This window comes from Canis aureus, chromosome 24, assembly GCF_053574225.1.
Source record: "Canis aureus isolate CA01 chromosome 24, VMU_Caureus_v.1.0, whole genome shotgun sequence".
In the NCBI taxonomy this organism is placed as follows: domain Eukaryota; kingdom Metazoa; phylum Chordata; class Mammalia; order Carnivora; family Canidae; genus Canis; species Canis aureus.
The window spans coordinates 19590890-19617694 of record NC_135634.1 but is presented as its reverse complement, the minus strand read 5'-3'; the positions used below and the strand labels follow the sequence as shown (position 1 = coordinate 19617694).

Here is a 26805-nt window from a genome sequence, read left to right as displayed (position 1 = left end):
GGCCCAGGGCGCGATCCTGGAGACCTGGGATCGAATCCCACGTCGGGCTCCCGGTGCATGGAGCCTGCTTCTCCCTCTGCCTATGTCTCTGCCTCTGTGTGTGTGTGTGTGTGTGTGTGTGTGTGTGTGTGTGTGAGAGAGAGAGAGACTATCATAAATAAATAAAAATTTAAAAAAATAAATAGTTTTTGAGTCTAGTAGAATTCTACCATAAACACAGAGCAACTTCGATAGCAAAACTAAAGACTGCACAATTTCTACAACAGAAGTAGACAAGTAGGCGGTTTCCCTCTAAGCTTCCAGATACACAGGTGTGGCAAACCATGCCCTAATGGATCCTTATGGTTATCAGCATTTGTATGGAATGAAAGCTGACTGGGAATGATATTGCACTGGAGCATGCAAGCCAATCTGAGAACAGCAACTAAGACTGAGAAGGGAGTAATGCAAGATGCTTTTCATAGTTAGATGCTAAAATCTAAAATGTGCCACAGTTTCATGGTACTGGAGCCTTAGCCATAAAACTTTTGGAAGTAAAATGATACTCTCTCTTCCATGACCTCATACTGAGTAGAAACTGTTGGGAATAGAGCCTAATTTGAGCGAGACAGACAACGGGGCAAACGAAAGAAAAGATGCAGACAAAAGTAGGAGAGAGGAGCAGGATCTCAGAATATGAGGCCATATTATCTGTCATTTTGGGAAAACACCACCAGAGAATTCTAGAGCCATGAAGCTAAGAAAGCAATTGTGATTCACTTCTTCCTTCTAAAAGCATAGGAAATTTTATTACACTTAAAGCATGAGCAAAAGAAAGAATTATAGTCAAATTCTATACAAACTGCTATGAGAAAAAAAAATTAAGAGCCAAATATATCCCTAAAGGTAATGGATACCCACCAAAAAGGCATGCTAACAAAACAATAAAACTGTAAATCTCAAAATGAACTAAAAATTTAGAAAATGATACTGAAGAACAACATAAAATTATAAAAACTCAGAAATAAGATTGATTATAGAAAAAGGAATATTTGAAATGAGAAATGACAACATTCAAGAATAGAAATAAAATCATATCAGAAATAGAGTAAACTAGAAAAAACACAAAAGCAAATACACAATAGATATTGCCTTAAGAGAAATGGAAAGGCAAAAAGGATGGTTTTAAAATTTAAAAAGAACAAAAATCTAAAAGATTTAAAAGATCCCTAAAATCAAAAAAAGGTCAACATATGTGTACTAGGAATCTCAAGAAAATTAAATAGAACAAAACAAATACTAAAAACTACAATTCAAGAAAGTGTTCCTAAAATAAAAGATGATTTAAAACTATATATTGAAGGGGCACATTGCATATCTTGAAAATTAATTCAGCAATGCTGACACTCAGATTATCTAATAAAATTATTAATTTATAAGAGAAAGAAGATCACACTGTCATCACCAGCACTTAATGCCAGATGGCAATGAAGTAACATTTTTAAAATACTCAAAGAGAGACGCCTAGGTGTCTCAGCAGTTGAGCGCCTACCTTCAGCCCAGGGCATGATCCTGGAGTCCTGGGATTGAGTCCCACGTTGGGCTCCCAGCATGTTTCTCTCTCTGCCTATGTCTCTGCCTCTGTGTGTGTGTGTGTGTGTGTATCTTTCATGAATAAATAAATTAAAATCTTTAAATAAAAATAAAATACTCGAAAATGGCAAGGTATGGGTTTTATATCCCCTCACACTGACCTTCTGTATAAAGACTACAGACAGAGTAGGAACCACTCCTGAGAAATCTGTAAAAGAACAAGCTTTAGTAAATCAACAGTGAGAGGATTTGATGTAAGAACTGGTGGTGAGTGTTACATTTATTTTACCTAAAGAACAAAGATAAAAAGATCATTGTAAGGAAGCAGTATGGTTTGGAAGGTAGATATGGCACAATTTTTAAAAATGTACCAAGAGGGATCCCTGGGTGGCCCAGCGGTTTGGCGCCTGCCTTTGGCCCAGGGCGTGATCCTGGAAGCCCGGGATCGAATCCCACATCGGGCTCCCGGTGCATGGAGCCTGCTTCTCCCTCTGCCTATGTCTCTGCCTCTCTCTCTCTCACTGTGTGCCTATCATAAATAAATAAAAATTTTAAAATGTACCAAGAAAGGAAAGTATGAAAAGAGGAATAAGCCTGCCTTTTGCCTTATTGTTATTAGCTAGGAGTAAGTACTTCCAGTAAGATACTGGGGAGAAGAGGCTGCTAACAATATTGATTTTAACATGGAAACTATGTTAATATTTTATATGAACAAATTAGTAAGGCTAGTGAGGAAAATGAAATTATAGTCTCTCAGAGATACTTCTTCAAATGACCCTTTTTTTTTTTTTTTTCAAATGGAGGGAGAGAGATGAGACGGAGGGTGGGAGTGGGGGGGCAGAGGGAAAGAGAAAATCTCAAGCAGGCTCCATGCCCAGTGCAGAGCTTGACTCAGCCAGATCTCACAACCCTGAGATCATGACCTCAGCTGAAATCAAGAGTCAGATGCTTAATTGACTGAGCCACCGAGGCACCCCTACTTCAAATAAGTTTAAAACATAATAAGTTAAAAAAAAAAAACAAAAAACAAAAAAACATAATAAGTTGGATGTACATCCTTACCAGAATATATCCTAAGGACAAAAAAATATGTGCCCCTCAAAAAAAATTTTTTTTCCATTAATCCCAAAGTTTGTTGTAATGTTACTGAAACTACTGTGTGTGTATTGCAGGATAAGTCAAAATAATAATTTTGTGTGTAACATTGAGACCTGGTATGGTTGATCCATGATAAAGATAGTAAGATTAATTTACCTTGTACTCTTGATTTGGAATCCGAATTATCACTAGAAGTTCATGGGTATTTTAATTGTAAAAAATACATGTCTTTTAGTCTTATAACAAATTGTGGTTTCCAAATACCATTTCCCAATAAAAGAGATTAGAGCTCTTTGGGAAAATGATTCTAGATCTTGGACAGGAAATGTACAGTATGAACCTAGAATATCTTGTCATAGCAAAAAACAAGAACACTATAAAAAACTGAGGTTATGGGCAGCCTGGGTGGCTCAGCGGTTTAGTGCTGCCTTCACCCCAGCGCCTGATCCTGGAGACCTGGGATCGAATCCCGCATCGGGCTCCCTGCATGGAGCCTGCTTCTCCCTCTGCCTGTGTCTCTGCCTCTCTTGCTCGCGCTCTCTCTGTATCTCTCATGGATAAAATTAAAAAAAAAAAACTGAGGTTATGACAAAAAGACTCCATAGCCAATCTGAATAAACTTCCACTGACCAAATATGGGACAACTTTAGCATCAGTAGGATAATTGTAATAAAGCATTTGGTATATTTAAATCCCTAAATTCATAACGCAATTTAAAAAATCTATTGGTCACCTTCATAGGATTCTAGGGAACTACCTCATTATTCTGAAACTGGTCTACATAAGGAAAATGAAAATTTGTCTTTTCCTATATTATCTGTATCTCAGAATAATCAAATAGTTGATAAGGGGAAGTTGTTCTTTGTAAGTATTCCAGCTTACAAAGGAAGAGTTATATCATTAGAATTTTACCGTTTTACAACCTTAATAAACTAATGAGTCTAGACAGTGATTGTCCATGGCTGCTAACACCACAAAAAGAGAATTGGGCATTATTTGCTTCCTGATAGAGGTACACAAACAAAGCATAGGAGTAGTATTGCTGAAAAAGAAAAATAGAAACCTGAATCTGATCAATACTGCAGACCTATCTATGAATCTAAAGGAAATTCAAGGATCAGAGGAACATATTAAACACCATGGAAATGCTATCAGTTAAACCCAGTCATGGAACCTGTAGAATGAATGACTCAGTTTCTTTATTTGTGTAATATTTTATTTATTTATTCATGAGAGAGAATGGCAGAGACATATGCAGAAGGAGAAGCAGGCTCCCTATAAGGACCCCAGTGTGGGACTCAATCCAGGGATTCTGGGATCACACCCTGAGCCAAAGGCAGATGCTCAACTGCTGAGACACCCAGGCATCCCATACTCAGTTTCTTTAACAAAAAATCATTAAGGGAAAGAATTCAAATTAATGGTTTGAAACATCTGAAAATGTGAACACCATTTAAATTATTGATATTAAGGAATTTTTTTAGGTAGATTAATGGTACTGTGGTTCTGTTTGTTTAAAAGGACTTATTGAAGTGTTATTGGTGTACAATATTAAATTCATTTCAGGTATGCCATATAGTGATTCAATATTTATATACATTATAAAATCACCACAATAAGTCTACTTACCATTTCTTACCATACAAAGTTGTTACAGCCTCTGTCTTACTTATTTTTATAACTGTAAAATTGTTCCTCTTAATCTCCTTCACCTATTTCATACATTTCCCCACATCTCTCACCTCTGGCAGCCACCAGTTTGCTCTGTGTATCTATGAGTCTGTATATATTCATTTTTATTTTTTAGAGTCCATATATAAGTGGAATCATATGGGATTTGTCTTTCACTGTCTGACTTATTTCACTGAGCATAATACCCTCTAGGTCTGCCCATGTTGTTGCAGATTCTTTTTTATGGCTGAGTAATTTTCCATTGTACATATACACCTCATTTTTATCCATTTATCAGTCAGTATATCCCTAGGGTATTTCCACATTTTGACTATTATAAACAATGCTGCCATAAACATAGGGGCGCATATATCTTTTTAAATTAGTGTTTTTGGATTCTTTGGGTAACTAATAGTGGAATTACTGTACCATATGGTAATTCTATTTTTAACTTGTTAAGGAACCTCTGTACTGTTGTCCACATTAGCTGTATCAGTTTGCATTCCTACCATCAGTGTGGAAGGTTTCCTTTTTCTCCACATCCTCACCAACACGTTATTTCTTGTGGGGTTTTTTGTATGTTTTTTAGGCTTTTTTTTTTTTAAGTTCAAATCCTAGTTAGTTAACATACAGTGTAATATTACTTTCAGGTGTACAGTATAATGATTCAGCACCTGGTGCTCATCACAAGTGCTTGTATTTTTGTAGCCAGTCTGACAGGAGTGAGGCGATATCTCATTGTGATTTTGATTTTCATTTCTCTAATGATTAGTGATGTTGCCCATCTTTTCATGTCTGTTCACCATCTGGATGTTGTCTTTGAAAGTCTCCCTGCATGGAGCCTGCTTCTCCCTCTGCCTGTGTCTCTGCCCCTCTCTCTGTCTCTGTGTCTCTCATAAATAAATAAAAATAAAAATCTTTAAAGAAAAAAAAAGAAATAGCTTGAGGGTATTTTCCTTTCCTTTCCTTAAATGTTTGGTAGAATTCACCTGTGAGGCCATCTGGTCCTGGACTTCTGTTCGTTGGGAATTGTTTTTTTTTTGTTGTTGTTGTTGTTGTTTTAATTATTGCTTCACTTTCATTACTACCAATTGTCTATTCAAATTATCTCTTTCTGATTATGTCTTGGAAGATTTTGTGTTTATGAGAATTATGTGTTCTATCCATTTGTCTCTTTTGTTGATGTATAATTGTTCATAATACATTCTTATGAGACTTAATATGGATATATATTATCCTTGGATTTCTGTTTGAAAAATACAGAAGTGTCAATTTCTTGCTTCTAGGGGACCTTTTTTCATTGGTAAATCCATGGAAATCTAATTCTTCATAACAAGAATTATAGAATTTTATAGACAGTATTAGGAGATACAAACTTCCCATTATAAAATAAAGTCATGAGCTGAAAAGTTGTCAGCATATCATAACAATAATGTTATAATGTATGGTGACAAACTTACCCTGGTGAGCACTGAGTAATGTATGGAATTCTTGAATCAATATATTGTACAATTGAAACTAGTATAACATTGTGTGTTAATTATACATTAATAAAAATAAAAGAATTAAAGAATCTTAGACTTGGAACTCAAAGATATTAGAGGCATCATGACAGTAATTTTTTGTATACCAGCCCTAATAAATGAGCATTCAAGGTCTGCTGGATTCACTGCTGTGGAGCATCTCTCTCAATGGTAGTTGTTTCTTTTTCAGGCAGCTTCAGTCACCAGTATTTCCTTACATGGCATTAAAATTGGTCTCCCCCCAAAAATACCTTGTTCTCATGACCCCTTTCCATTCTAATTGCTGGAGACCTTTTATTTTATGTCCTTGAAGAGCTTATCCATAATCCACCTGTTTGCACAGATCATTTCTCTAATCTTACAGGTGCCTCTCCCACTGTCTGTGATTACCAATAGTGACTGCGAGACCATATTTACAAGTTTGTTCTATAAATTGAAAGAATTTCATGCCCTGGAATGGAAATCTCAGGCTGACATACTATAAAAATCTTATCCTAGTTTTTATTTCTCCCTTGAACAGTTCAGTCAGAACAATTGAACAGTCGGTCCTTTAATTGTATCCAATAATGTAGAGAATGTGTTCCTGTCCACACCTTGGATTATATCTTTTAGACTCTAATGGAATACCATTATTTCAAGAATTTAATAATAGCTAACCTTAACCAATTCTGAACCCTGTATTAATTCCCTTACAGGCATTACTTTAGTCCTCACAATAAATCTTAAAGCTATAGATAAAGTATTATTTATTGATAAGGAAATTGAGTCTTCAAGAGGTTAAGTAATTATCCAGAGTAATACATCCATTAACTTTTGAGCTAGGATTATAAACAAGGTCTGAATTCAGAATCGGAGCTCTAATCACTATGTTTTATCACCCTTTTGAGAAATCTTTGTCTTATTTTAGGAAGATATACCTACCATATAATTTGCTATTTTTAGTGTACACTTTAGTGGTATTAAATACATTCAGAATGTTTTGTAACATTTACCACTATCCATTTCCAGAACTTTTTCATCTTTCGCAACTAAAACATACAGTTTTATGAATACAAACCAAAAATTTTATAAATGTTGTAAATACTTCCAGATGTTTAAAAATTGATGTTTACAAAAGATATAATCTAGTAAAATCTTAATGTTGACACTGATTTTTATCTGAATGCCATCGTAATAAAAACCCATAACTAATTCTAGGAGTCATTGACAATTTGAGCTTCTTAACTCATAAGAACAGTATCTGGGTTTCTTGATAAATAGTATAGCATATACACTAACTCTTACTTGGTCAAACTAAATGCACAGTTGATTTTATTAGTTTACTCATATAAACTAACATGAAAAGATTGTCCAGATTAGTTACTCAGTGGGTCAGCTGCAATGGAACTCCAGATCTAGAAACCATGTCTGGAGAGCCTTCAGAGTTTGCATTATGATACTTGTAATCTCTTTAGTAATATTAGTTCTTATTCTTTGGAGGTAAATGTGATGGTTAGAAGGTCAGGTCACTCAGTTTCAGTTCAAACTAAAATAGATGATGAAGTTGGATATTCTGATTTTCGTTGATCTGTCAGTATTTACTGAGCATTTTTACCATGAATATAGAAAGTAAATTTCCTATAAATTAGGCTTTTATTCATGGGTAGCAATTCATATTAGATTTAAATTCCAGAAAGAAACTTCCAAAAGTGTTTGGGCAGTGGAATCATCATTGCAAAGAAACTGTTCTTTTTAAATTTCCATTAAATAATTGTGAAGTGCCTTCTGTGTGCCAGACACTATCCTAGCCATTAGGGATATGATAATAGACATAATACATAATACATTATCCCTGCTCTCTCAGAGTTTATAGTTTAGTCAGCATGTGTGAATGTTCATGATAGGTAAAAAATACTTAAAATGTACCTTTTTAAGTGTTCTCAAGTATAGTTCAGAACAGTTATACATAAGTTAGCATATGATATGGTCCAGAAGTAGAAGAAAGGAATAAACAAAAGGCTATGAAAACGGGGAAGAAAATTGCGAAAATAACACAAAGTCCTGTTAACACAAAGTTAAATTGATTTCTCACTATGTATGTAGTTTGTTTATATATATATATATATGTAGTGAATATATTCACTTTTATGCTTTTGCAATGCTGTTTATTTTTTTGTTGTTGTTTTAGACCAACTGGTGGGAGTGACAAGTGGACAGCTACAGCTTGTGACTGTCTTTCATTGTACCTGACTGGAGCTGTAGCAACTATAATCTTACAGGTGTGTAGTGAGGTAAACAATTATAATAGATATATATAAGGAATAGTTCATTCATGTTTTCTATAATTTATTGAGATAATAACAGCAAACTTTTTGGCAGCCCTTTTTTGTCAGGTTATAACACCTATTTGATAATAGATGTCCCATAATGATTGTATGAATTAATCAAAACATTTCTAAAGTATCATTCTTGAATTGATAATTTGCATGTTAAAAAACAGAATGTATGTATGCTATAATGCACTGTGGAAGCCTTTTGCTCTTTACAAATTGGGGAGTTAGGCTTCTGGTTATTAATTGTATATAATAAAATGTGTTTGTAGGAATATGGGTCTGAGAAAAGGGGATATATTTTTTCAGAACACTTAAAAATATTCCCTTTTATTCTAATTTGATACTTTTATTGCATTTACAACTAGAATTTTCTTAAATGAGAAAATTTTTTAGAATTAATTTTTTTCCATGTTACTTTTTGTATGTGTACATTCTCCATTTTCATAATTCCGTTTGAATATAGGTCTTGCAGTTCTTTCCTTTATTTTCACACACACACACACACACACATACACTACACACGAGACACACCTGGGAAAATACATTTCAGTTTTGTAATTTACAAAAAGTTTAGGAAAATAGAGAAATTTGTAAGTGATGTTTCCCCAGCCTATTGGCTGAAAAAAAAAGTTTTTGGTCTGCCTCTCCCTACACACACCCACTTTTTTGGTAAATTTCACCTTGACAGTGAGATCTTCCTGACACATTTCACAAACCATCTGTCTGTCCGCCTTGACTCTGTCCCCTGTTATTTTCTGTCTGATAGGGTGAGATATCAAAATAACTTTACTTGGCTGGAAATTTATTTTTCTGGCTTGGATAAATGTGGAAGAAATGCCTATAAGAAGTATGTTGTTGGGCAGCCCAGGTGGCTCGGCGGTTTAGTGCCGCCTTCAGCCCAGAGTGTGATTCTGGAGTCCTAGGATCGAGTCCCACGTCAGGCTCCCTGCGTGGAGCCTGCTTCTCCCTCTGCCTCTCTCTCTCTCTCTCATTAATAAATAAATAAAATTCTTTAAGAAAAAAAAGTATGTTTATAACAGGTTTCCTTTTAGTGTTTCATATTTACTTTGCTCTTAAATCACTGCAGGAAAACAATACAACATGGCCATTACCTGTGAAAATTTTCTGCAGAGATGAAAAAGGAGAGCGTGTTGATGTTTCTAAATATTTGATTAAAAAGGGTTTGGCTTTGAGAGAAAGGAGGTATAGACTTTTTTAACATTAGTTTGTAATGAAAGTGTCTTATTTGCCTATGTATGTCTTCATATCTGTGCTTTCAAACCTGAATTTCATCTTGTTTGCTCCTAATGATTTCTAAACTAACCTTGAGGAACAAGTTCAGAAATAAATTTATTCAGGATTACTAATTACTTTATTCAGGCTCATTAGCTCTTGCATATTTAAACCCCTACTGACATTTCTGCTTTTATATTTTCCCTTTTGCTTTACCATTTACACTCTAAACCAAAGGAAAAGAAAATTACATAGTGGTGACCAGATCTGAGCCCTTTGACATCATTTGCTTAATGACAAATCTTTAAGCTTTATGTTGGAAATGTGGTAGACATATACCAAACTGTGTTTATGTGAAACAGAAACTGATAGACGAAAAGTAATTGAATACTATTTACATTTAAAGACCTTTCAGATACTAAGTCTATGGTTTGAGGTGGTGCCACTGGTCAAAGGGGCAAAGGTTTAGGATGTTGTTATAGCCCTAGCTTTCTCTTCTTATTTCTTTCCTTCTAGTTGTAATGTATACTGGAATTGCAAACACATGTTCCAAGTAGCCACTTTGTACCATACATGGCCAGATTTCTTTTTTTATCTTGCATTATTATATCTTACCTTATTTGGACCAGGACCCCAGTCCTGATGGACTTGAAGGAGAATGAGAAATCAGAAATAAAATATGACATGAAGTAGTTAGTGAGGCATGGTGGTATGCTGGCTTAACTGCCTAGGTATTGGCATACAGCTAGGCTCTGTGTAGAGATGCCCTGTATGTGTCTTTTTTTAGGCTCACTGGCTTTAGGTTAAAGCAGTTACTTGATAAATGTTGAAGTGAAAATGCTAGGCAAGTTAAAACAGTTAACATTTGCCACTGTGATATTTTTTACTGCTTTTACAGCACTAAAACTACTAGCTATCTCAAGGCTGAGGACCACGTAGGAACAATCTTAGTTGAAGAATTATGCAGCTATTTCACAAAGGCTTATCTCATTTGAAAGAAAATAGAATAATTTAAAATAATTTTTATTATAACTTAAATTATACTCATTTTATGTAACAAATTTGCTCATGTGTAGATATATTATTTTTTGGATGTTACAGAATTAAAAAATTAAGTAACAGCCAGTCATCATCTGAGAAGTCTCTGGAAATCTCCCTGGAACAAGAAGATTCAATGGTTACTAAGATTAACTTTGACCCTGACAAAAAAGCTGCTGATGTTATCAAGGTGTCTGAATTTCAGCAGAAAATTCCAAAACCAAGAACTACTGGATGCTATAAACCACCAGCTATTCCTAACATGAAAGTATTTGAGGCAATTGTCAGCTGCATTGGTGATGATGGAACTATATTTGTAGTACCGAAATTGTCAGGTAATATCTTTTATGTTATGTAGGACTAATCAGTAAAAGTAGTAGCTAGCAGCTCCAGTTCTCTCTAGTAAGATATAGATTGAAATACCTAGGGCAAGATTTAACCTCATTTTCACAGGTTTGCTGTAAGGTTAAGTGAAATAACTCATGCATAGTGCTTTTCACATTTAGATCATTTATGGAAATGTTGGGAATAGACACTGGGCCAAAATAAGCATGGGGGTGGTTCCCAGTTTGTGAGACCTGGCACTTGCACAGCTTTGGAGGCTTTCTAAGAAAAAAGATACAGAATATATTCATTTAGAATGAGGAAAGATACTATAGTAAATGAGTGGAGATTTGGGGCCTTTCGAGAATACTCACATCCTTCCTGAGATCTCCTAAGTCACCTGTCTCCTTACTACAACCTGGGTGCATCCAGAACACTTGATAACTGATAGTATCTCTAGCACTCATGGGTCTTTAAGCAACTTTAACTCCATAGTAAGTCCACTTATGAGTAGGTGGCTGTGAATTTGTTGAAGTTTGTTGATCTCTTGAATACTATTTTTTAATTCAAAAATAAAATCTGTGCAATTGGCTATTCTAGATGTGAACTGTGTTTGAGACCTCTAGCAGTAGTACTTAATCCAGAAACTCTGCTTGATCTTTATATATAGTCTTTGCTAAAACTGGCTGACTGTTATGTTGTCAAGTGGTGTGCTGGATGTTTTACATTTAGTCCCCTGTATTGGAGGTATTGATAATGGAGGTAAGTTCTCTTATACCAGGTTTGTAGAATAAACCAAAGCTTATGGAACTGAAGGAACAACCAGAATCAACAATGGTAGAACTGATGTGAGAGCTGACCCCACACCTGCCTTCAGTGATATCTGTTATGGGGATATGTATTCACTGTGGTAATGATGATCACAGGCTCCTGAGGTCAAGCCCCATGTTGGGCTGTGCTCAGTAGGGAGCCTGCCACACCCCCTCCTGCTCCCTCTGCTGCTCCCCCTGCTTGTGCACTCGTGCTCACTCGCTCTCTGTTGAATAAATAAAATCTTTAAAAAAATAAATGATGATCCAATTATCAGTAAGTAGCAACATTAGAATTTTAATTTTGGGGATCCCTGGGTGGCACAGCAGTTTGGCGCCTGCCTTTGGCCCAGAGCGCGATCCTGGAGACCTAGGATCGAATCCCACATCAGGCTCCCAGTGCATGGAGCCTGCTTCTCCCTCTGCCTTATGTCTCTGCCCCTCTCTCTCTCTCTCTCTCTCTCTCTCTGTGACTATCATAAATAAATAAAAAGAAAAAAAGTAAAAAAAATAATTTTAATTTTGTATCCCAGCATTATGCTGTATCTGTCGAAGCATCAAGAAATACCTGGCTTGTGTTCTATTTTATTTAGATATACTGGCAAAATGGCATTATCTTAAAGTGGTAGTTCTTTTATATTAGACTATCTGGTGTGTGTTCAGAGCTTTTAATGATGCTTTATTCCCAAATAATGCTTGCATTTGTAACCAGAGATCAGAATAATTGTTTGCATGTTACCAGTTAATAGTATGTTTTGAAACATATAGAAACTACCCACTGAATTAGCATTTTTTTAAGAATTATTTATTTTACAAAGGAGAGAGTTCACACTTGAGTTGGTGGGGGAGGGGCAGAGGGAGAGAAAGAGAATCTCAAGGAGATTCCATGCTGAGCATAACCTCAAGACCCATGAGATCATGACCTGAGCCAAAACCCAAGAGTCAGATGCTTAACTTACTGAGCCACCCAGGTGCCCTGACAGAATTAGATTTTTATTAAAGCTCTATTAATTCCTTATACTATTGTATAGGTGGTGAAATTATTAAAGGTTATTGATGATTTCATATTGAAAATAGTAGTAAATTCTTCCTAAATGCTTTCTGTTTTTAATAATTTCTTCAGAATTCGAGCTAATAAAAATGATGAATGAAATTCAAAGTAATTTAAAATGCCTTGGTCTTTTGGAGCCTTATTTCTGGAAAAAGGGAGAAGCCTGTGCAGTAAGAGGATCAGATACTATGTGGTATCGAGGCAAGGTAATGGAAGTTGTTGGTGGCACTATTAAGGTGAGTCTAATACTCTTGTGACTAAGGCTAGATACTGTAATGTAAGTGGTTTTTAGAGACTAAATATATGAAAGTTTGATTAAAACATGCATTAATGAGATCAGTCTTGTAGGAAGCTTGGTCATATACATTACACATTTGTAATAATTTTTATTTTGGGGGCACTCTGGCTGGCTCAGTTTAAGCAGAGTGTGCAACTCTTAATCTTAGATTTGAGCCCTACATTGGGTATAGAGATTACTTAAATATATAATTTTGGGGGCACCTGGATGGCTCAGTTAGTTAAGCGTCTGGCTCCAGGTCATGATCCCAGGGTCCTGAGATGAAGCCCCATGTCAGGCTCCATGTTCAGCAGGGAATCTGCTTCTCCTTCTCCTCCCTCACTCCCTGTACTCATGAACACATACACAAACATGTGCTTTCTCTCTCTCAAATAAAATATTTTTTAAAATGCAATGTTTAATAAGTAAATAAATAAGATTTTTTTTAATCTTCAAGTATATTTGTTAACTTGAATAACCAAAAAACATTTCCAGGTAGGGATTTGAGCTCTGGTACTTTAATGGTACCCCTTATCTGTATGCATAGTATTAAATAAAGCAACTTGTTTTTCAATATATTTTATGTTTCCTTAGCAAATTTGGTTACAGCCCAGTTTACCCTTTCACAATAATGGTTAATTTACCTTTCCAGGGTCCTGAGATAATACTTGAGTTTCCTATAAGATCTTCAGAAAGAATTATGTATTTTGAAAAGCTGTATATAAAAATATAGATGAAAATACCTCCATTTGCAGTGAATTAAATAATGAAATTGATAAAGTACTTCATAAGACATTCAGCACTTGAGACTTTTAGGAGAGGAGGAAAAATAAAGAAAAGTCTTTTGTTTCTACTTGCACAAGAATTTAATTACCTACTTGATGATGATACCTAAGAATTACATAGCACTTTAAGTTTTTAAGCTTCTTTCATGTGTGCATTCATAATTTATAATTGTGTCCAACTATCATAGAAGTAGATTATTCCCATTTTACTGATAAGAAAATTAACATTTAGATCCAGTGACATGCCCAAGGTCACTGTATCAGTGTGGTGATGCTGGAATTCATATCCGTGTATCTGATTCCTAAACCTCTGGTCTAAGTCATGTTCTTTTCCTGCTGGATTACAAACTTTAACTGATTTTGATAGAAGTCAAATGGTTTCAAATTTTCAATATATAAGCATATGGATACCTAAAGATTCATGGGTTACAAATGAGTCTGGTTTCACATACATTTGATTGTTCAGGTAACCAACCAATTTTATTTTATTTTTTTTAACCAACCAATTTTAATATAAAAGTAAACTAAAATCCAATTTTTATCAAGTTATAATCCATGAACTTTACCTATATGGGATCCACTTAGATAAGATGGTTGATGAGCTTTATTTTTTCTCAGACTAATATCTGTTTTATTTTTTTTATTATTTTTTTTAATATCTGTTTTAAAATTTTATTTAAAGTACTTTGATATGGAGTCTGCTTCTCTCTCTGCCTATGTCTCTGCCTCTCTCTCTCTCTCTGTGTGACTATCATAAATAAATAAAAATTAAAAAATAAAAAATAAAAATAAAGTACTTTGATATTTTAATAAAAGTTTATCCTATGATCTTCATTAAGAAATACTACATTAGGGGCACCTGGCCATCTCAGCCAGTGAAGCATGCAACTCTTGATCTCAGTGTTGTGAGTTTGAGCCTCATGTTGGGTGTAGAGATTATTTAAAAGTAAAATCTTTAAAAAAATAAAAAAAAAGAAATATTACATTAAGTTGTACTCTAACTACCTGGGATGTACTCAGATACCTTTCATTCAATTCTGTTTCATTTCTTAAAATGTTGATTGTCAGGGATCCCTGGGTGGCGCAGTGGTTTAGCGCCTGCCTTTGGCCCGGGGCGCGATCCTGGAGACCCGGGATTGAATCCCACATCGGGCTCCCGGTGCATGGAGCCTGCTTCTCCCTCCGCCTATGTCTCTGCCTCTCTCTCTCTCTCTCTCTCTGTGACTATCATAAATAAAAATTTTTTTAAAATTTTTTTAATTTTAAAAAAATGTTGATTGTCAAGCCAACCCAATTAAACAGTGATATGTTAAATTCATTACACTGGAGCAAAAGAAATAACTTACTGACATTCCTTATTACTAAATTTAGAAGTTGAATTATCATAAATAAAGCATTTCAAAAATGGGCTGTTCAGGACTCCTGGGTTCTGGTTGCATTTATAAGGAGCTTGGAAGTTGCCACATCATTCTAACAAGTAAAAAGCTGAACGAACTGAAAAATCAACAATTCTTATTGGATCCATAACAGAGAGAGTATACAGGGTAAGCCACTGCGCCAAAATTAGAGTCAGGCAAATATAGGGAATTACACCTTATAGGAGCAGAAACTCAAAACTGGAAGTGAAATTGATATATTCAGTGTGGACCACTCTGTAAGTTAAAAACTTAAGTGTGACCCAGTCATAGGAAGGCTTCCTACAATTCTGTGGCATTTACCTTCAGGTATTCAGCCTGATTCTCACAATAAATATTCAAGAAAAATCCCCTCATATTTCTATCATCAAGAGCTTTTGAAATATGCCAGAGCATTGTTTTTTTTTTTTTTGTAATTAGGCCTGCCCCTGGAAAACTAGTTTGCCAGCTAGAATATTATCAGCCTAACTGACCTAGGAGAAAGGAAAGTACCCAATTCCAGTTATCTCTGGCCTTCCACATGGAATAAAGGATATACCCAAATTCAGCTCACTTTATCCATTCTCTCCCATGCCTAAAAGAGAAGAACAAAAATGAGACACACTTATGAAACTTATAGACTAGAGTCATAGGCCCTCTAAGGGACTAAGATCTATTTATAGGGCTACAGAACACCTCTCCTTCCTTTACACTTTACTACCACATTACTAAAAGCCTATTTATAGCAATTTTTTTTACACAGTCCATCATATCCAACTTCCAAGAAAAAAATTACAGTCAAAAGAGTATATGGTATTAACATAAAAACAGACACACAGATCAGTGGAACAGAATAGAAAGCTCGGAAATAAACCCATGCATAAATGGTCAATTTATGACTAAGGAGCAAAGAATATACACTGGGGAAAGGACAGTCACTTCAATAAATGGTATTAGGAAAACTGGACGGTCACATGCAAAATATGAAACTAGATTATATCTTATACTGTACACAAAAATTAAAGTGGATCAAAGATTTGAATGTAAGACCTAAAATCATAAAACTCCTGGAAGAAAACACAAGCAATAACTCCTTGCAGCCAAAGCAAAAATAAACAACTGAGACTACATCAAATAAAAAAGAGTCTCCACAGCAAAGGAAACCATCAATAAAATGAAAGGCAACTTACCAAATGGGAGAAAATATTTGCAAATCACATATCTGATATGGTGCTAATATTCAAAATACATAGAAACCCATACAATACAATAGCAAAAAACAATCCAATTTAAAAATGGATAGGGGATCTGAATGGACATTTTTACAAAGAAGACATACAGATGACCAGCACATGCATGAAAATGTGCTCAAAATCACTAATCTTTAGGGAAGTGCAAATCAAAACCACGATACCTCATACCTGTTACAATGACTTATCAAAAAGTAAGTAATAAAAGTTAGAACATGGAGAAAAGGGAACCCTTGTGCACTGTTGTTGGCATGTGAATTGGTACAGCCACGATGGAAAACACTATGGAATTTCCTCAAAAAAATAAAATGGAACTATCATATCCAGAATTTCCACTTCTGGGTATTTAGCTGAAGGAAATGAAAACACTAACTGAAAAAAATATATGCAACCCCATGTTCATTGTAGCATTATTTTTAATAGCTATAATATAGAAGGAACCTAAGTGTCTATTGATGAATGAATAAGGAAAATGGAATATGCATACAATCGGAAATTATTCAGTCATTAAAAAATCTTGCCATTTGCAATAGCACGAATGGACCTATAGGGCATTATGCTAAGTGAAATAAGTCAGACAAATACGTATGATTTCATTTATTTGTGGAATATAAAAAAATACGATCAATAAAAAAAAAATACAGGTAATAGATCAGTGGTTGCCAGAAGTGGAGGGTTGTGGGCATGCAAAATGAGTGAAAGGATCAACTAGGTCAAACTTCTAGCTATAAAATAAATCATGAGGATCTAATGAACAGCATGGTGACTATAGTTAATGATATATATTTGAAAGCTGCTAAGACTAAATCTTAGTTTTCCTCACACAAAAATAATTATGTATTGCAATGGATGTTAACTAGATTTATTGTGATCATTTCACAGTATATACAAATATCAAGTCATGTTGTATTGCTAAAACTAATGTCAATTACATTTTAAAAAGGAAAAAATCACAACTGGAAGAGACAGAGATACATCAGAACAAAACATGACAGGGATGATGGAATTATCGGAATGAGAATTTAAGATAACTATGATTAATATGCTAAGACTTCTCATAGATACAGTAGACCATGTGCAAGACAATGGGCAGTGTAAGCAAAGACATAAAAATGCTAAGAAAAAAAAGTAGAGATCAAAAATAAAAATGAACGCATTTGATGGGCTTACTAGAAGACTGGACACAGATGACATGTATCAATAGAGACTTCTAAAATTGAAAAATAAAGAGAACAAAGACTGAAAAAGCATAACCAAATACCCGAGGATTGTGAGACAACTACAAAAGGATATGGGATATTTATAGTGGGAATACCAGTAGGAGAAGAATGAAGGGATTGAAAGAAGTATTTTAAACAATTATGACTAAGAATTTCCCCCAAATTAATGTCAGACACAACCAGAGATCCAGGAGCTAAGAGCATACCAACCAGGATAAATGCAAAAACAAAAACAAATTTAAAAAACTACACCTGGGCATATCGTTTCAAACTAAAGAAAATGGGGAAACTACAGAAAAAAAAAATTCTGAAATAAGCCAGAGGGAAAAAGCACCTCACCTATAGAGGAACAAAGATAAGAATTACATCCAACTTCTCCTCAGACACCATACAAAGAAGAAAGTAGATTGGAATATTTAAAATCTTGAGAAAAACACCCCATCCCACCAACCTAGAATACTGTACCCTGTGAAAGTATCCTTCAAACTGAATGAGAAACACAAATTGAACTTGCGGCTAGTAGACCTGGCTTTCAAGAAATACTAAAAGAAATCTTTGGGGTGCCTTGGTGGTTCAGTCTATTAAATGCCTGCCTTCAGCTCAGATTATAATCCCAGGGTCCTGAGATCAAGCCCTGCATCAGGATCCCTGATCAGTGGAGAGCCTGCTTCACCTTCTCCCCTTGCCCCTCCACCCTAATCGTGCTTGCTCTCTCTCACTCTATCTCAAATCTTAAAAAAAAAAAAAAAAAAGTATTTAAAAAGAAGGAAGATAATAAAGTAGGTTTGAGTTTCTGAAGAAGGAATAATAAAGATAAAACTTATAGTGGGTCCCCTGGGTGGCTCAGTAGGTTAAGTGCCTGACTCTTGATTTCAGTTCAGGTCATAATCTCAAGGTCATGAGATTGAGCCTCATGTCAGGCTCCACACTGAGTGTGCAACCTCCTTAAAGTTCTCTCTCCTCCCTCTGCCCCTCCCTGCATATGCTCTCTAAAAAGATAAAAAATAAAACTTGTAGTTTTCTTATTCTTAATAGATGTAGCATAATAGTTCAAAGAAACAGCAACAGTGTATTCAACTACATATGTATATGCCATATACATAAACCATATGCACACTTAAGTAGAAGTGAAATGAATGGCCATGGTACAAGGAATGGAAGAGGAATTTGGGTTGTTTTCTTATTTTATGCCACAATACCTGTAAAGTGGTATGATGTTATGTGAAAGTAGACTTGGATTCAGTGTAAATGTTTAATAATAATAATTCAGTATTATAGTAAATGGAAACCACTAAAAAATGCTTTTTAAAAAGTATAATTGATACACTAGGAAACAAAATGCAATCATATAAAATGCTCAGTTTACAAGAGACAAAAAAAAAAAAATAACAAAGAACAAAAGCAACAAATAGAAAACAGTAGCAAATATATTGGATATTAATCCAGCCAAATCAGTAATTGCTTTGAAGATCAGTGCTTTAAATGCCCCAATTTACTGTATGTTGTCTATAAGAAACTCACTTGAAATGTAAGACATATATAGATTAAAAATAAATGGATAGAGGAAAATATTTTATGTCAACACTAATCAAAAGAGTGCAGAGTAGCTATAATAATTTCAGAGTAGATTTCAAAGCAGGAAAGACATCAGGGATAAAGAAGGGCATTACTTAAAGGGGTCAGTTCTCTATGTGCCTAACAACAGAGTCAACCTACATCAGGCAAAAACTAATAGAATTACAAGAAGAAATGGATGTACCCACTATATTTGTGGACTTCAACACCCCTCTATCAGAAATGGGAAAGTCTAGCAAGCAGAAAATCAGTAAGGACATAGTTGAACTCAAAACACCATCAATCAACTGGATAGAATTGGCATCCTTGGACTAATTCATCAAACAACAGCAGAATACGTATTCTCAAGCTCATATGGAACATTTACCAAGATATACTACATTCTGAGCCATAAAACACACTGTAAGTTTAAAAGGGTAGAAATCAAATAGTGTTTGCTTTCAGTCCACAATGTAATTAAACTAGAAATCAGTAACAGATGAATAACTGGAAAATCCCAAAATACATATTTAAAACAAACTTCTAAATAACACGAGTCAAGGAAGAAATCTCGAGAAATTTAAAGATATTTTGAACTAAAAAATGAAGACACAATTATCAAAACTTATGAGGGGCACCTGGGTGGCTCAGTCATTTAAGTGTCTGACACTTGATTTCAGCTCAGGTCATGATCTCAGGGTCATGAGGTCAAGCCCTGCATCAGGCTCTGCACTGAACATGGAGCCTACTTAACATTCTGTCTCTGCCTCTCTCCCTTACACTCTCTCCTTTTCTCTCAAATAAAATGCCAAAACTTATTAGATGCAGTAAAAGCAGTGCTTAGAGGGAAATTAAGAGCACTGAGTGCATAGATCAGAAAAGAACAAAGATTAAAATCAATTTTTCAGGGACACCTGCGTGGCTCAGTAGTTGAGCGTCTGCCTTTGGCTCAAGTCGTTATCCCAGGGTCCTGGGATTGAGTTCTGCATTGTGCTCCCCATAGGGACCTGCTTCTCCCTCTGCCTATGTCTCTGCCTCTCTGTGTTTGTCATGAATAAATAAAATCTTTAAAAAGATAAAATCAATTTTCCAAGTTTTCACCTTAGAAAACTACAAAAAGACATCCAAAGTAAGCTGAAAAAATAAGAATTTGAGCAGAAATCAATGAAATTGAAAACAAAAGAAAATCTTTGAGATTAAAAGTGGTTTCACTTTCCAAAAAAAAAGAAAAAGTGGTTTCACGGAAAACATCAGTGCAGTCAATAAGCCTCCAGCCAGGCTAAGAAAAATTTAAAAAAATAAAAAAATTACTAATATCAGAAACGAAAGAGGAGATACTAATAGATTCTAAGCACATCAAAAGATAATGAAGGAATACTATGAATAGCTTTGTGCTCACAAATTTGATAAGCTAGATGAAATGAACAAATTCCTTAAATGACACAATCTGCCAAAATTCACACAAGAAGAAGTAGGAAGACTGAATAGGCCTATATCTAATAAAGAAATTGAATTTTGAAGGTAATTGATAACCTTCCTCAAAAAACTCACCTGGCCCACATGGATTAATTGGTGAATTCTTCCAAATATTTAAGGATGATATTTTACCTCTCTACAGTCTCTTTCAGGGGATAGAAACAGAGGAAAGACTTCCTGATTCATTCTGTGAGGCCAGCATTACCATAATACAAAAACCAGACGATGACATTAAAAGAAAAGAAAGCTGCAGACCAGTATCTCTCAGGAACATATGCAAAAATCCTCAACAAAATATTAGCAGATCAAATCCACAATTTATAAAAATAATTATGTATATATCATGACCAAATGGGAGTTATCCCAGGTATTTAAGGCTGAGTCAACATTTGAATATCAGGTAATGTAACCTATCACATTAACAGGCTAAAAAAGAAAAATCAAAGGATCATGTCAGTAGATGCCAAAGAAGCATTTGAGAGGATCTACACTCTTTCATGCTAAAAACTCTGTAATAGGAATAGAGGGGAACTTCCTCCCCTGATAAAGGCTAACTACAAAAAACCTACAGCTGATATACTTAAAGAGAACCTCAAGACTTTCCCACTAGGATGAGGAGCAAGGCAAAGATGTTCCCTCTTAAAACTCCTTTTCAACGTTATACTAGAAGTACTATCTAATGCAATAAGATCAAAGAACAGATAGACTGGGAAGGAAGAAATAACACTTTGTTCACAAATGACATGTTTATCTGTATAAAAAATGCAAAAGAATCGTCAAGAAAATTCCTGGAACTATAAGCAATTATAACAAAGTTGCAGGATACAGGGTTAACATACAAAAGTCAATCACTTTCCTGTAGACCAGCAATGAAAAAGTAGAATTTGAAATTAAGAACACAATATCATTTACATTAGCAACCCCCAAAACAAAATACTTAGGTACAACTGTAACAGAGTATGTCAATCTATATGAGGAAATTGCAAAACTCTGTTAAATAAAATCAAAATAAGCAGAGGGTTATTCCGTGTTCATGAATAGGAGGACTCAATATCATCAAAATGTCAGTTCTTCCCAACTTGATCTATACAGTCAATGCAGTCTCAACCAAAATTCCAGCAGGTTATTTTGTGGATATCAAAAAATTGATTAAAGAGCTTATATGGAGAGGCAAAAGACCCAGAGGCACCAACAAAATATTAAAGGAGAAGAAGAAAAAACACTGATGCTATCTGACCTCAAGACTTACTATAAGGTTATAGTTATTGAAACATTGTGGTATTCGCAAAATAATAAACAAATGGATCAATGGAATAGAATAGAGAGCCTAGAAATAGACCCATGTAAATGTCAACTGATACTTGACGAAGGAGTAAAGGCAATACAACTAAGCAAGATTATTTTTGCAACAAATGCTGCTGGAACAAGTGGACATCCACATGCAAAAACTGGATCTAGACTTTTACACCCATTTATACCCTTCACAAAAATTAATTCAAAATGGATCACAGATCTAAATGTAAAACACAAAACTATAAAACTCCTAGAAAATAGCAGAGAAAATCTCAGTGATCTTGAGTATGGTAATGACTTCTTAGATACAGCACCAAAGGCATGACCCACAAAAGAAATAAGGGATAAGCTGGGGGTGCCTGGGTGGCTCAGTTAAGTGTCTGCCTTCAGCTCACGTCATGATCCAGGGTTCTGGGATTGATCCCCGCATAGAGTTCCCTGGTCAGCGGGGAGTCTGCTTCTCCTTTCTTTGCCTCTTCCCTGGCTTATGCGTGCTTGCCCGGCTGCTCTCTCAGTCACTCTCAAGTAAAAAAAAAAAAAAAAAAAAAAAAGAAGGATAAGTTGGACTTCATTTAAATTAAAAGCTTCCCCTCTGTGAAAGCCAGTATGAAAAGAATGAGAAGACATGAGAAGGTAAGTCACACACTGGAAGAAAATATTTGCAAAAGACACATCCGATAAAGACTTTTCCAAAATGTACAAAGAAATCTTAAAATTCAACAAGAAAACCAATATATTTATTTATTAAATGTAAATCAGTGCTCCTAAAATACTTAGAAAAACTAAATTGTCTTCAAAAATAATCAAGGAATTTGTAAATCTAATAAGATTGGTTTTTAAAAAACACTGGTTTGTGGATAAAGAAACTTGACAATTAAATTTAATACACTGGGATGAAGGAATAGGGTTTCTTTTTTCTAGAAATTTTTCAGATTCAGATATAGATTTTTCTAGGATGTCTTTGTTTTATACACCAAAGAGTCCCTTCTGGCCCCTAGTTTTTAATAGTAAATTTAAATTATAAATTTGTCCTATTTTCAGGTACAATATTTAGATCATGGATTCACCGAGAAGATTCCACAGTGTCATCTTTACCCTATTTTACTATATCCTGATACACCCCAGTTTTGTATTCCATGTCAGCTCTGTAATACCAAACCTGTGAGTAAATTGCAGTTTGTGGGATGATTAATTTTAAATATTGCCCTTTTTATTAACAGTATTTTCTAAAAATTAGAATGTAAGATGAAATCCCTTTTAGTTGCAGCAAAAATAATAAAATACTTAGAAGTAAGTTTAATAAGACAGCTAAAAGGCCTTTATGAAGAGCACTACTGTGTTTCATAAAGGCCACAGATCAACTGAAGTATATAAAAAAATCATCTGAATAAGTGAAGAGACCTATTATCTTCATAGATGAGAAAGTGTAAGATAGTTAAAATTTAGTAATTTCTTCACATAAAATCATAACCGATTTAAAGCTGGAAATTAGATAAAGGAATGGTATTTTATCTTTCGCTACATAACAAATTAAGCTAAAACTTAGTGGTATAAATTAACAAATTTTCTTTCCCTCATTCAGTTTCTGTGGGTCAGAGATTGGGAGCAGTTTAGCTGGGTGATTTTGGCTCAGGGTCCCTACTAATGCTGCAATGAATGTCATCTGAAGGATTCACTAAGATAGAGGAGGCTCCTCGGTAGCTTTTGGCAGGAGGCCCCAATTCTTTGCTATGTGAACCTCTTAACATAAAAACACAATCACAGCTCCTTAATAAATATATACTATAGGCATTAGACAAGCAGCACATTGTCATATTGATGTTTTAAGAAAAAGTTTTGTGATGCTTTGTTTTTAATGTAGGTTTATATTTTTAAAGCATAGAATGTTTCAAGAGAACTATGGGGGAAGCTCAGGTAAATTATTAGTTCCTTCAGATCATTTTTATCATATACTCATGATATTCTCTTAAAACTGCTTGTATATTTTATACTACTGCCTACTGTTATCTGTTTATGCCTACTTTTATATTTCTTCATTTGCCTTCTGTCATATTTTTTGAAAGTGTGAAAGAATCTGAGTTTATTAATCCCAAATAGGTTGGGAATGTCTGGCAACCAGATGCAGTAGAACTCCTTCAGGAACTGCTTTCAAAGAGAGAGGTGGAAATTCACATTATGGTAATTTATATTTAAAGCATATATTGTTGATTTAAATTATTTGCTATAAAGTGTTGTAGATAACATAATTTGAGGGATATTTTTATGACAAGCCATGTTCCTTGTGAATATACTTATTAACACAGAAAAGTCACTACTTTGGTTTCTAGGATTGTTTTAAATAAACCTAAATTTGAGCAAGTTCCTAAGAACTTCTGTAAGCACTAAAGTCAGTACCTGATTCTTTATTAACAACTCACCAGGAAGCATTATCAAAGATTTGGAGATGTTTTTAAATACATGTAGTAGTTTTCAGGATATTACCATGTATGTAGCACTGTGTTGGGTGCAGGTAATCCCTGTCCTCAATTTACCTTGTTAGTGAAACAACTGGATACAAGTTATAAACCTAAAAATTTCACACTACAAAGTAACATGCCAAGAGCCAAGGCAGGGGCATGCCCAGAGTGTGGAGTGTTCAAGGACTGGCAGAGAAGCCACTGGGGCTGGAGCAGAAGGAGCAAGACAGAACAGTTGGGAGATGGGAGAAGATTTGTGAAAGTTTCAGCTGTCAAGTGGACACAGGCAGCCACTTGAGGACTTAAGCAAAGGCGTGACATGACTTACCCTTATATTCCAGTATTTTCACTCTGCTATGCTGAGAAAAACTGGAGAATAGAAAAGATAGGAGCAAGGAGATCTGCTGCAAAGCAAATACAATAACTCACTAGAGACAATAGGACTAAGGTAGTACCAAGTGTAGTCAAAGAGAAATGATCACCGTGTCAGCTGTGTACATGTTCATTACCTAATAACTGTTACGGGGACTTAAGAATTTTATTTTATTTTTTATTTTTTTAAAGATTTGTTTATTTATTTATGATAGACATAGAGAGAGAGAGAGAGAGAGAGAGAGAGGCAGAGACACAGGAGGAGGGAGAAGCAGGCTCCATGCTGGGAGCCCGATGCGGGACTCGATCCCGGGACTCCAGGATTGCGCCCTGGGCCAAAGGCAGGTGCTAAACCGCTGAGCCACCCAGGGATCCCCAACTTAAGAATTTTAAAGCTAGGGATGTCTGGGTGGCTCAGAAGTTGAGTATCTGCCTTTGGCTTACGGCATGATCACGGGTCCGGGGATCGAGTTCCGCAACGGGGTCCCTTTGAGGAGCCCGCTTCTCCCTCTGCCTGTGTCTCTGCCCCTCTCTCTGTGTCTCTCATGAATAAATAAATAAAATCTTTTAAAAAAATAATTTTAAAGCCATTACCATAACTCCTTCTAGACTGTCATTAATTTCTTTGGATTCTTGCCAATTCTGGATTTTTAACAAAACTTCATTTCTTTACCTCTGAACATATCTTTTCAAACTTATCCTTCTGCTTAGTATAAGATGATGTAATTTTTTAGCAAATAACCAGAAAATTCCCTACCTTGTGAATATGTAGCTATACTTTACAGAAACCATGACAGTAGTATTACTGTTTTATAATCTGCCAAAATACCAAGAAGAAAATGTTATGAAATGAGCCACTAGTCAAACTGGTAAACTGTGGTCATCAGAAATCTAATTTCATATCTCCCTACTCTAAAATTTTAATCTTCAGACTTTTTTATAGTAATAATCTTGTTTATTGAATTTAAATAGGAATTACCTGAAAACCCATGGGAGAATGTATCTATTCATCTCTATTTTGATGGAATGTCACTTTCTTATTTTATGGCATACCATAAATATTGTACTTTTGAGCATTCTGAAGAAATACTGAAAGAAGTAAGTGAGCAATTTTTCTATAAAAATCTTAAGTGTAAAAAAATCTAAACTGTAGAAAACAATCTGGATAAAACGTCATGCTTTGCCTTACACTTCAAGTCTTCAGTATGATTCTGGGTGTCTGATATGTTGAGTAAAGAGAATTGTAAATTATTTGTTGAGAAAGCAATATACTGTTTAATGCTTTGTAAATGTCCTGAGAAAGATTTTAATTGCACTAAGATTCAGTTAATGTTTATGTGTCTCCAAACCTAGTGGAAAGGCCATATGGTGTCGAATGTTGTTTGAATATAGAAATGTAAATTAAAAAATGTTAATAAGATTCACAGTCAGAAAAGGATTCTCTCAGCAGATAAAATGTTTTTTCCTTTCATTTGACATTGTAACATTTCCTCTATTTTGCCTTCCTACCGGAAACTCAGAGCTGGATTTTAAGCTTAGCTTCAATAAAAAGCCCTTTCCATTTTCCCAGTGCTTCTCTTTTTTAATATTTTAAAAAACATAATTAGCATGTTATAGATATGTTTTTCACATTGCAAGATGCCATAAATACTTAATGGAAATAGAGAATCATCATAAGCAATAACATTAATGTTTTATATAGCAAGATATTTTTATTTCTAGATTTAGTTAGTAGATTTTTAAATATTCATTTTCTCAACAGTACACAATCATTAATGTTCAGTTATATATAGAAAACTACTTTCTTCTCTCACATAGAAACTGTGATAATATTTTGTACACATAATTCTCACTGCTAGTTTTTTATAAGCAGAGGGATATGTGTGTGGGGATGGGTGTGCATGTGTATGTATACCCATGTATTTGTATAAAAGATATACCATTTGTTAAACTGGTTTTATAAAGATTACTAAGTCCCTCGCTTCCAGCTGTACTCTTCAGTGTGAACCTTTAAAAGAAAAGGTAAGAACTCCTACTCTCTCTTAATAAACTGCAGTGGTCCTTAAATAGCTCAGGTTTGAACGGCTTGGGTCCACT

The 26805-nt window shown here is 34.9% G+C and overlaps 1 protein-coding gene across 3 annotated transcripts in view; it reads left to right on the top strand.

Moving 5' to 3' along the window:
• RNF17 (ring finger protein 17) overlaps nucleotides 1–26805 on the top strand; it is a 116476-nt gene that overhangs the window by 69419 nt on the left and 20252 nt on the right. For all 3 annotated transcript variants that reach the window (XM_077868492.1, XM_077868493.1, XM_077868491.1), the window contains exons 23-29: nucleotides 8032–8122; nucleotides 9264–9379; nucleotides 10511–10782; nucleotides 12704–12867; nucleotides 22922–23041; nucleotides 23978–24058; nucleotides 25681–25806. In XM_077868492.1, coding sequence (XP_077724618.1) covers nucleotides 8032–8122; nucleotides 9264–9379; nucleotides 10511–10782; nucleotides 12704–12867; nucleotides 22922–23041; nucleotides 23978–24058; nucleotides 25681–25806 — 970 coding nt within the window. The remainder of the gene's footprint in view (nucleotides 1–8031; nucleotides 8123–9263; nucleotides 9380–10510; nucleotides 10783–12703; nucleotides 12868–22921; nucleotides 23042–23977; nucleotides 24059–25680; nucleotides 25807–26805) is intronic.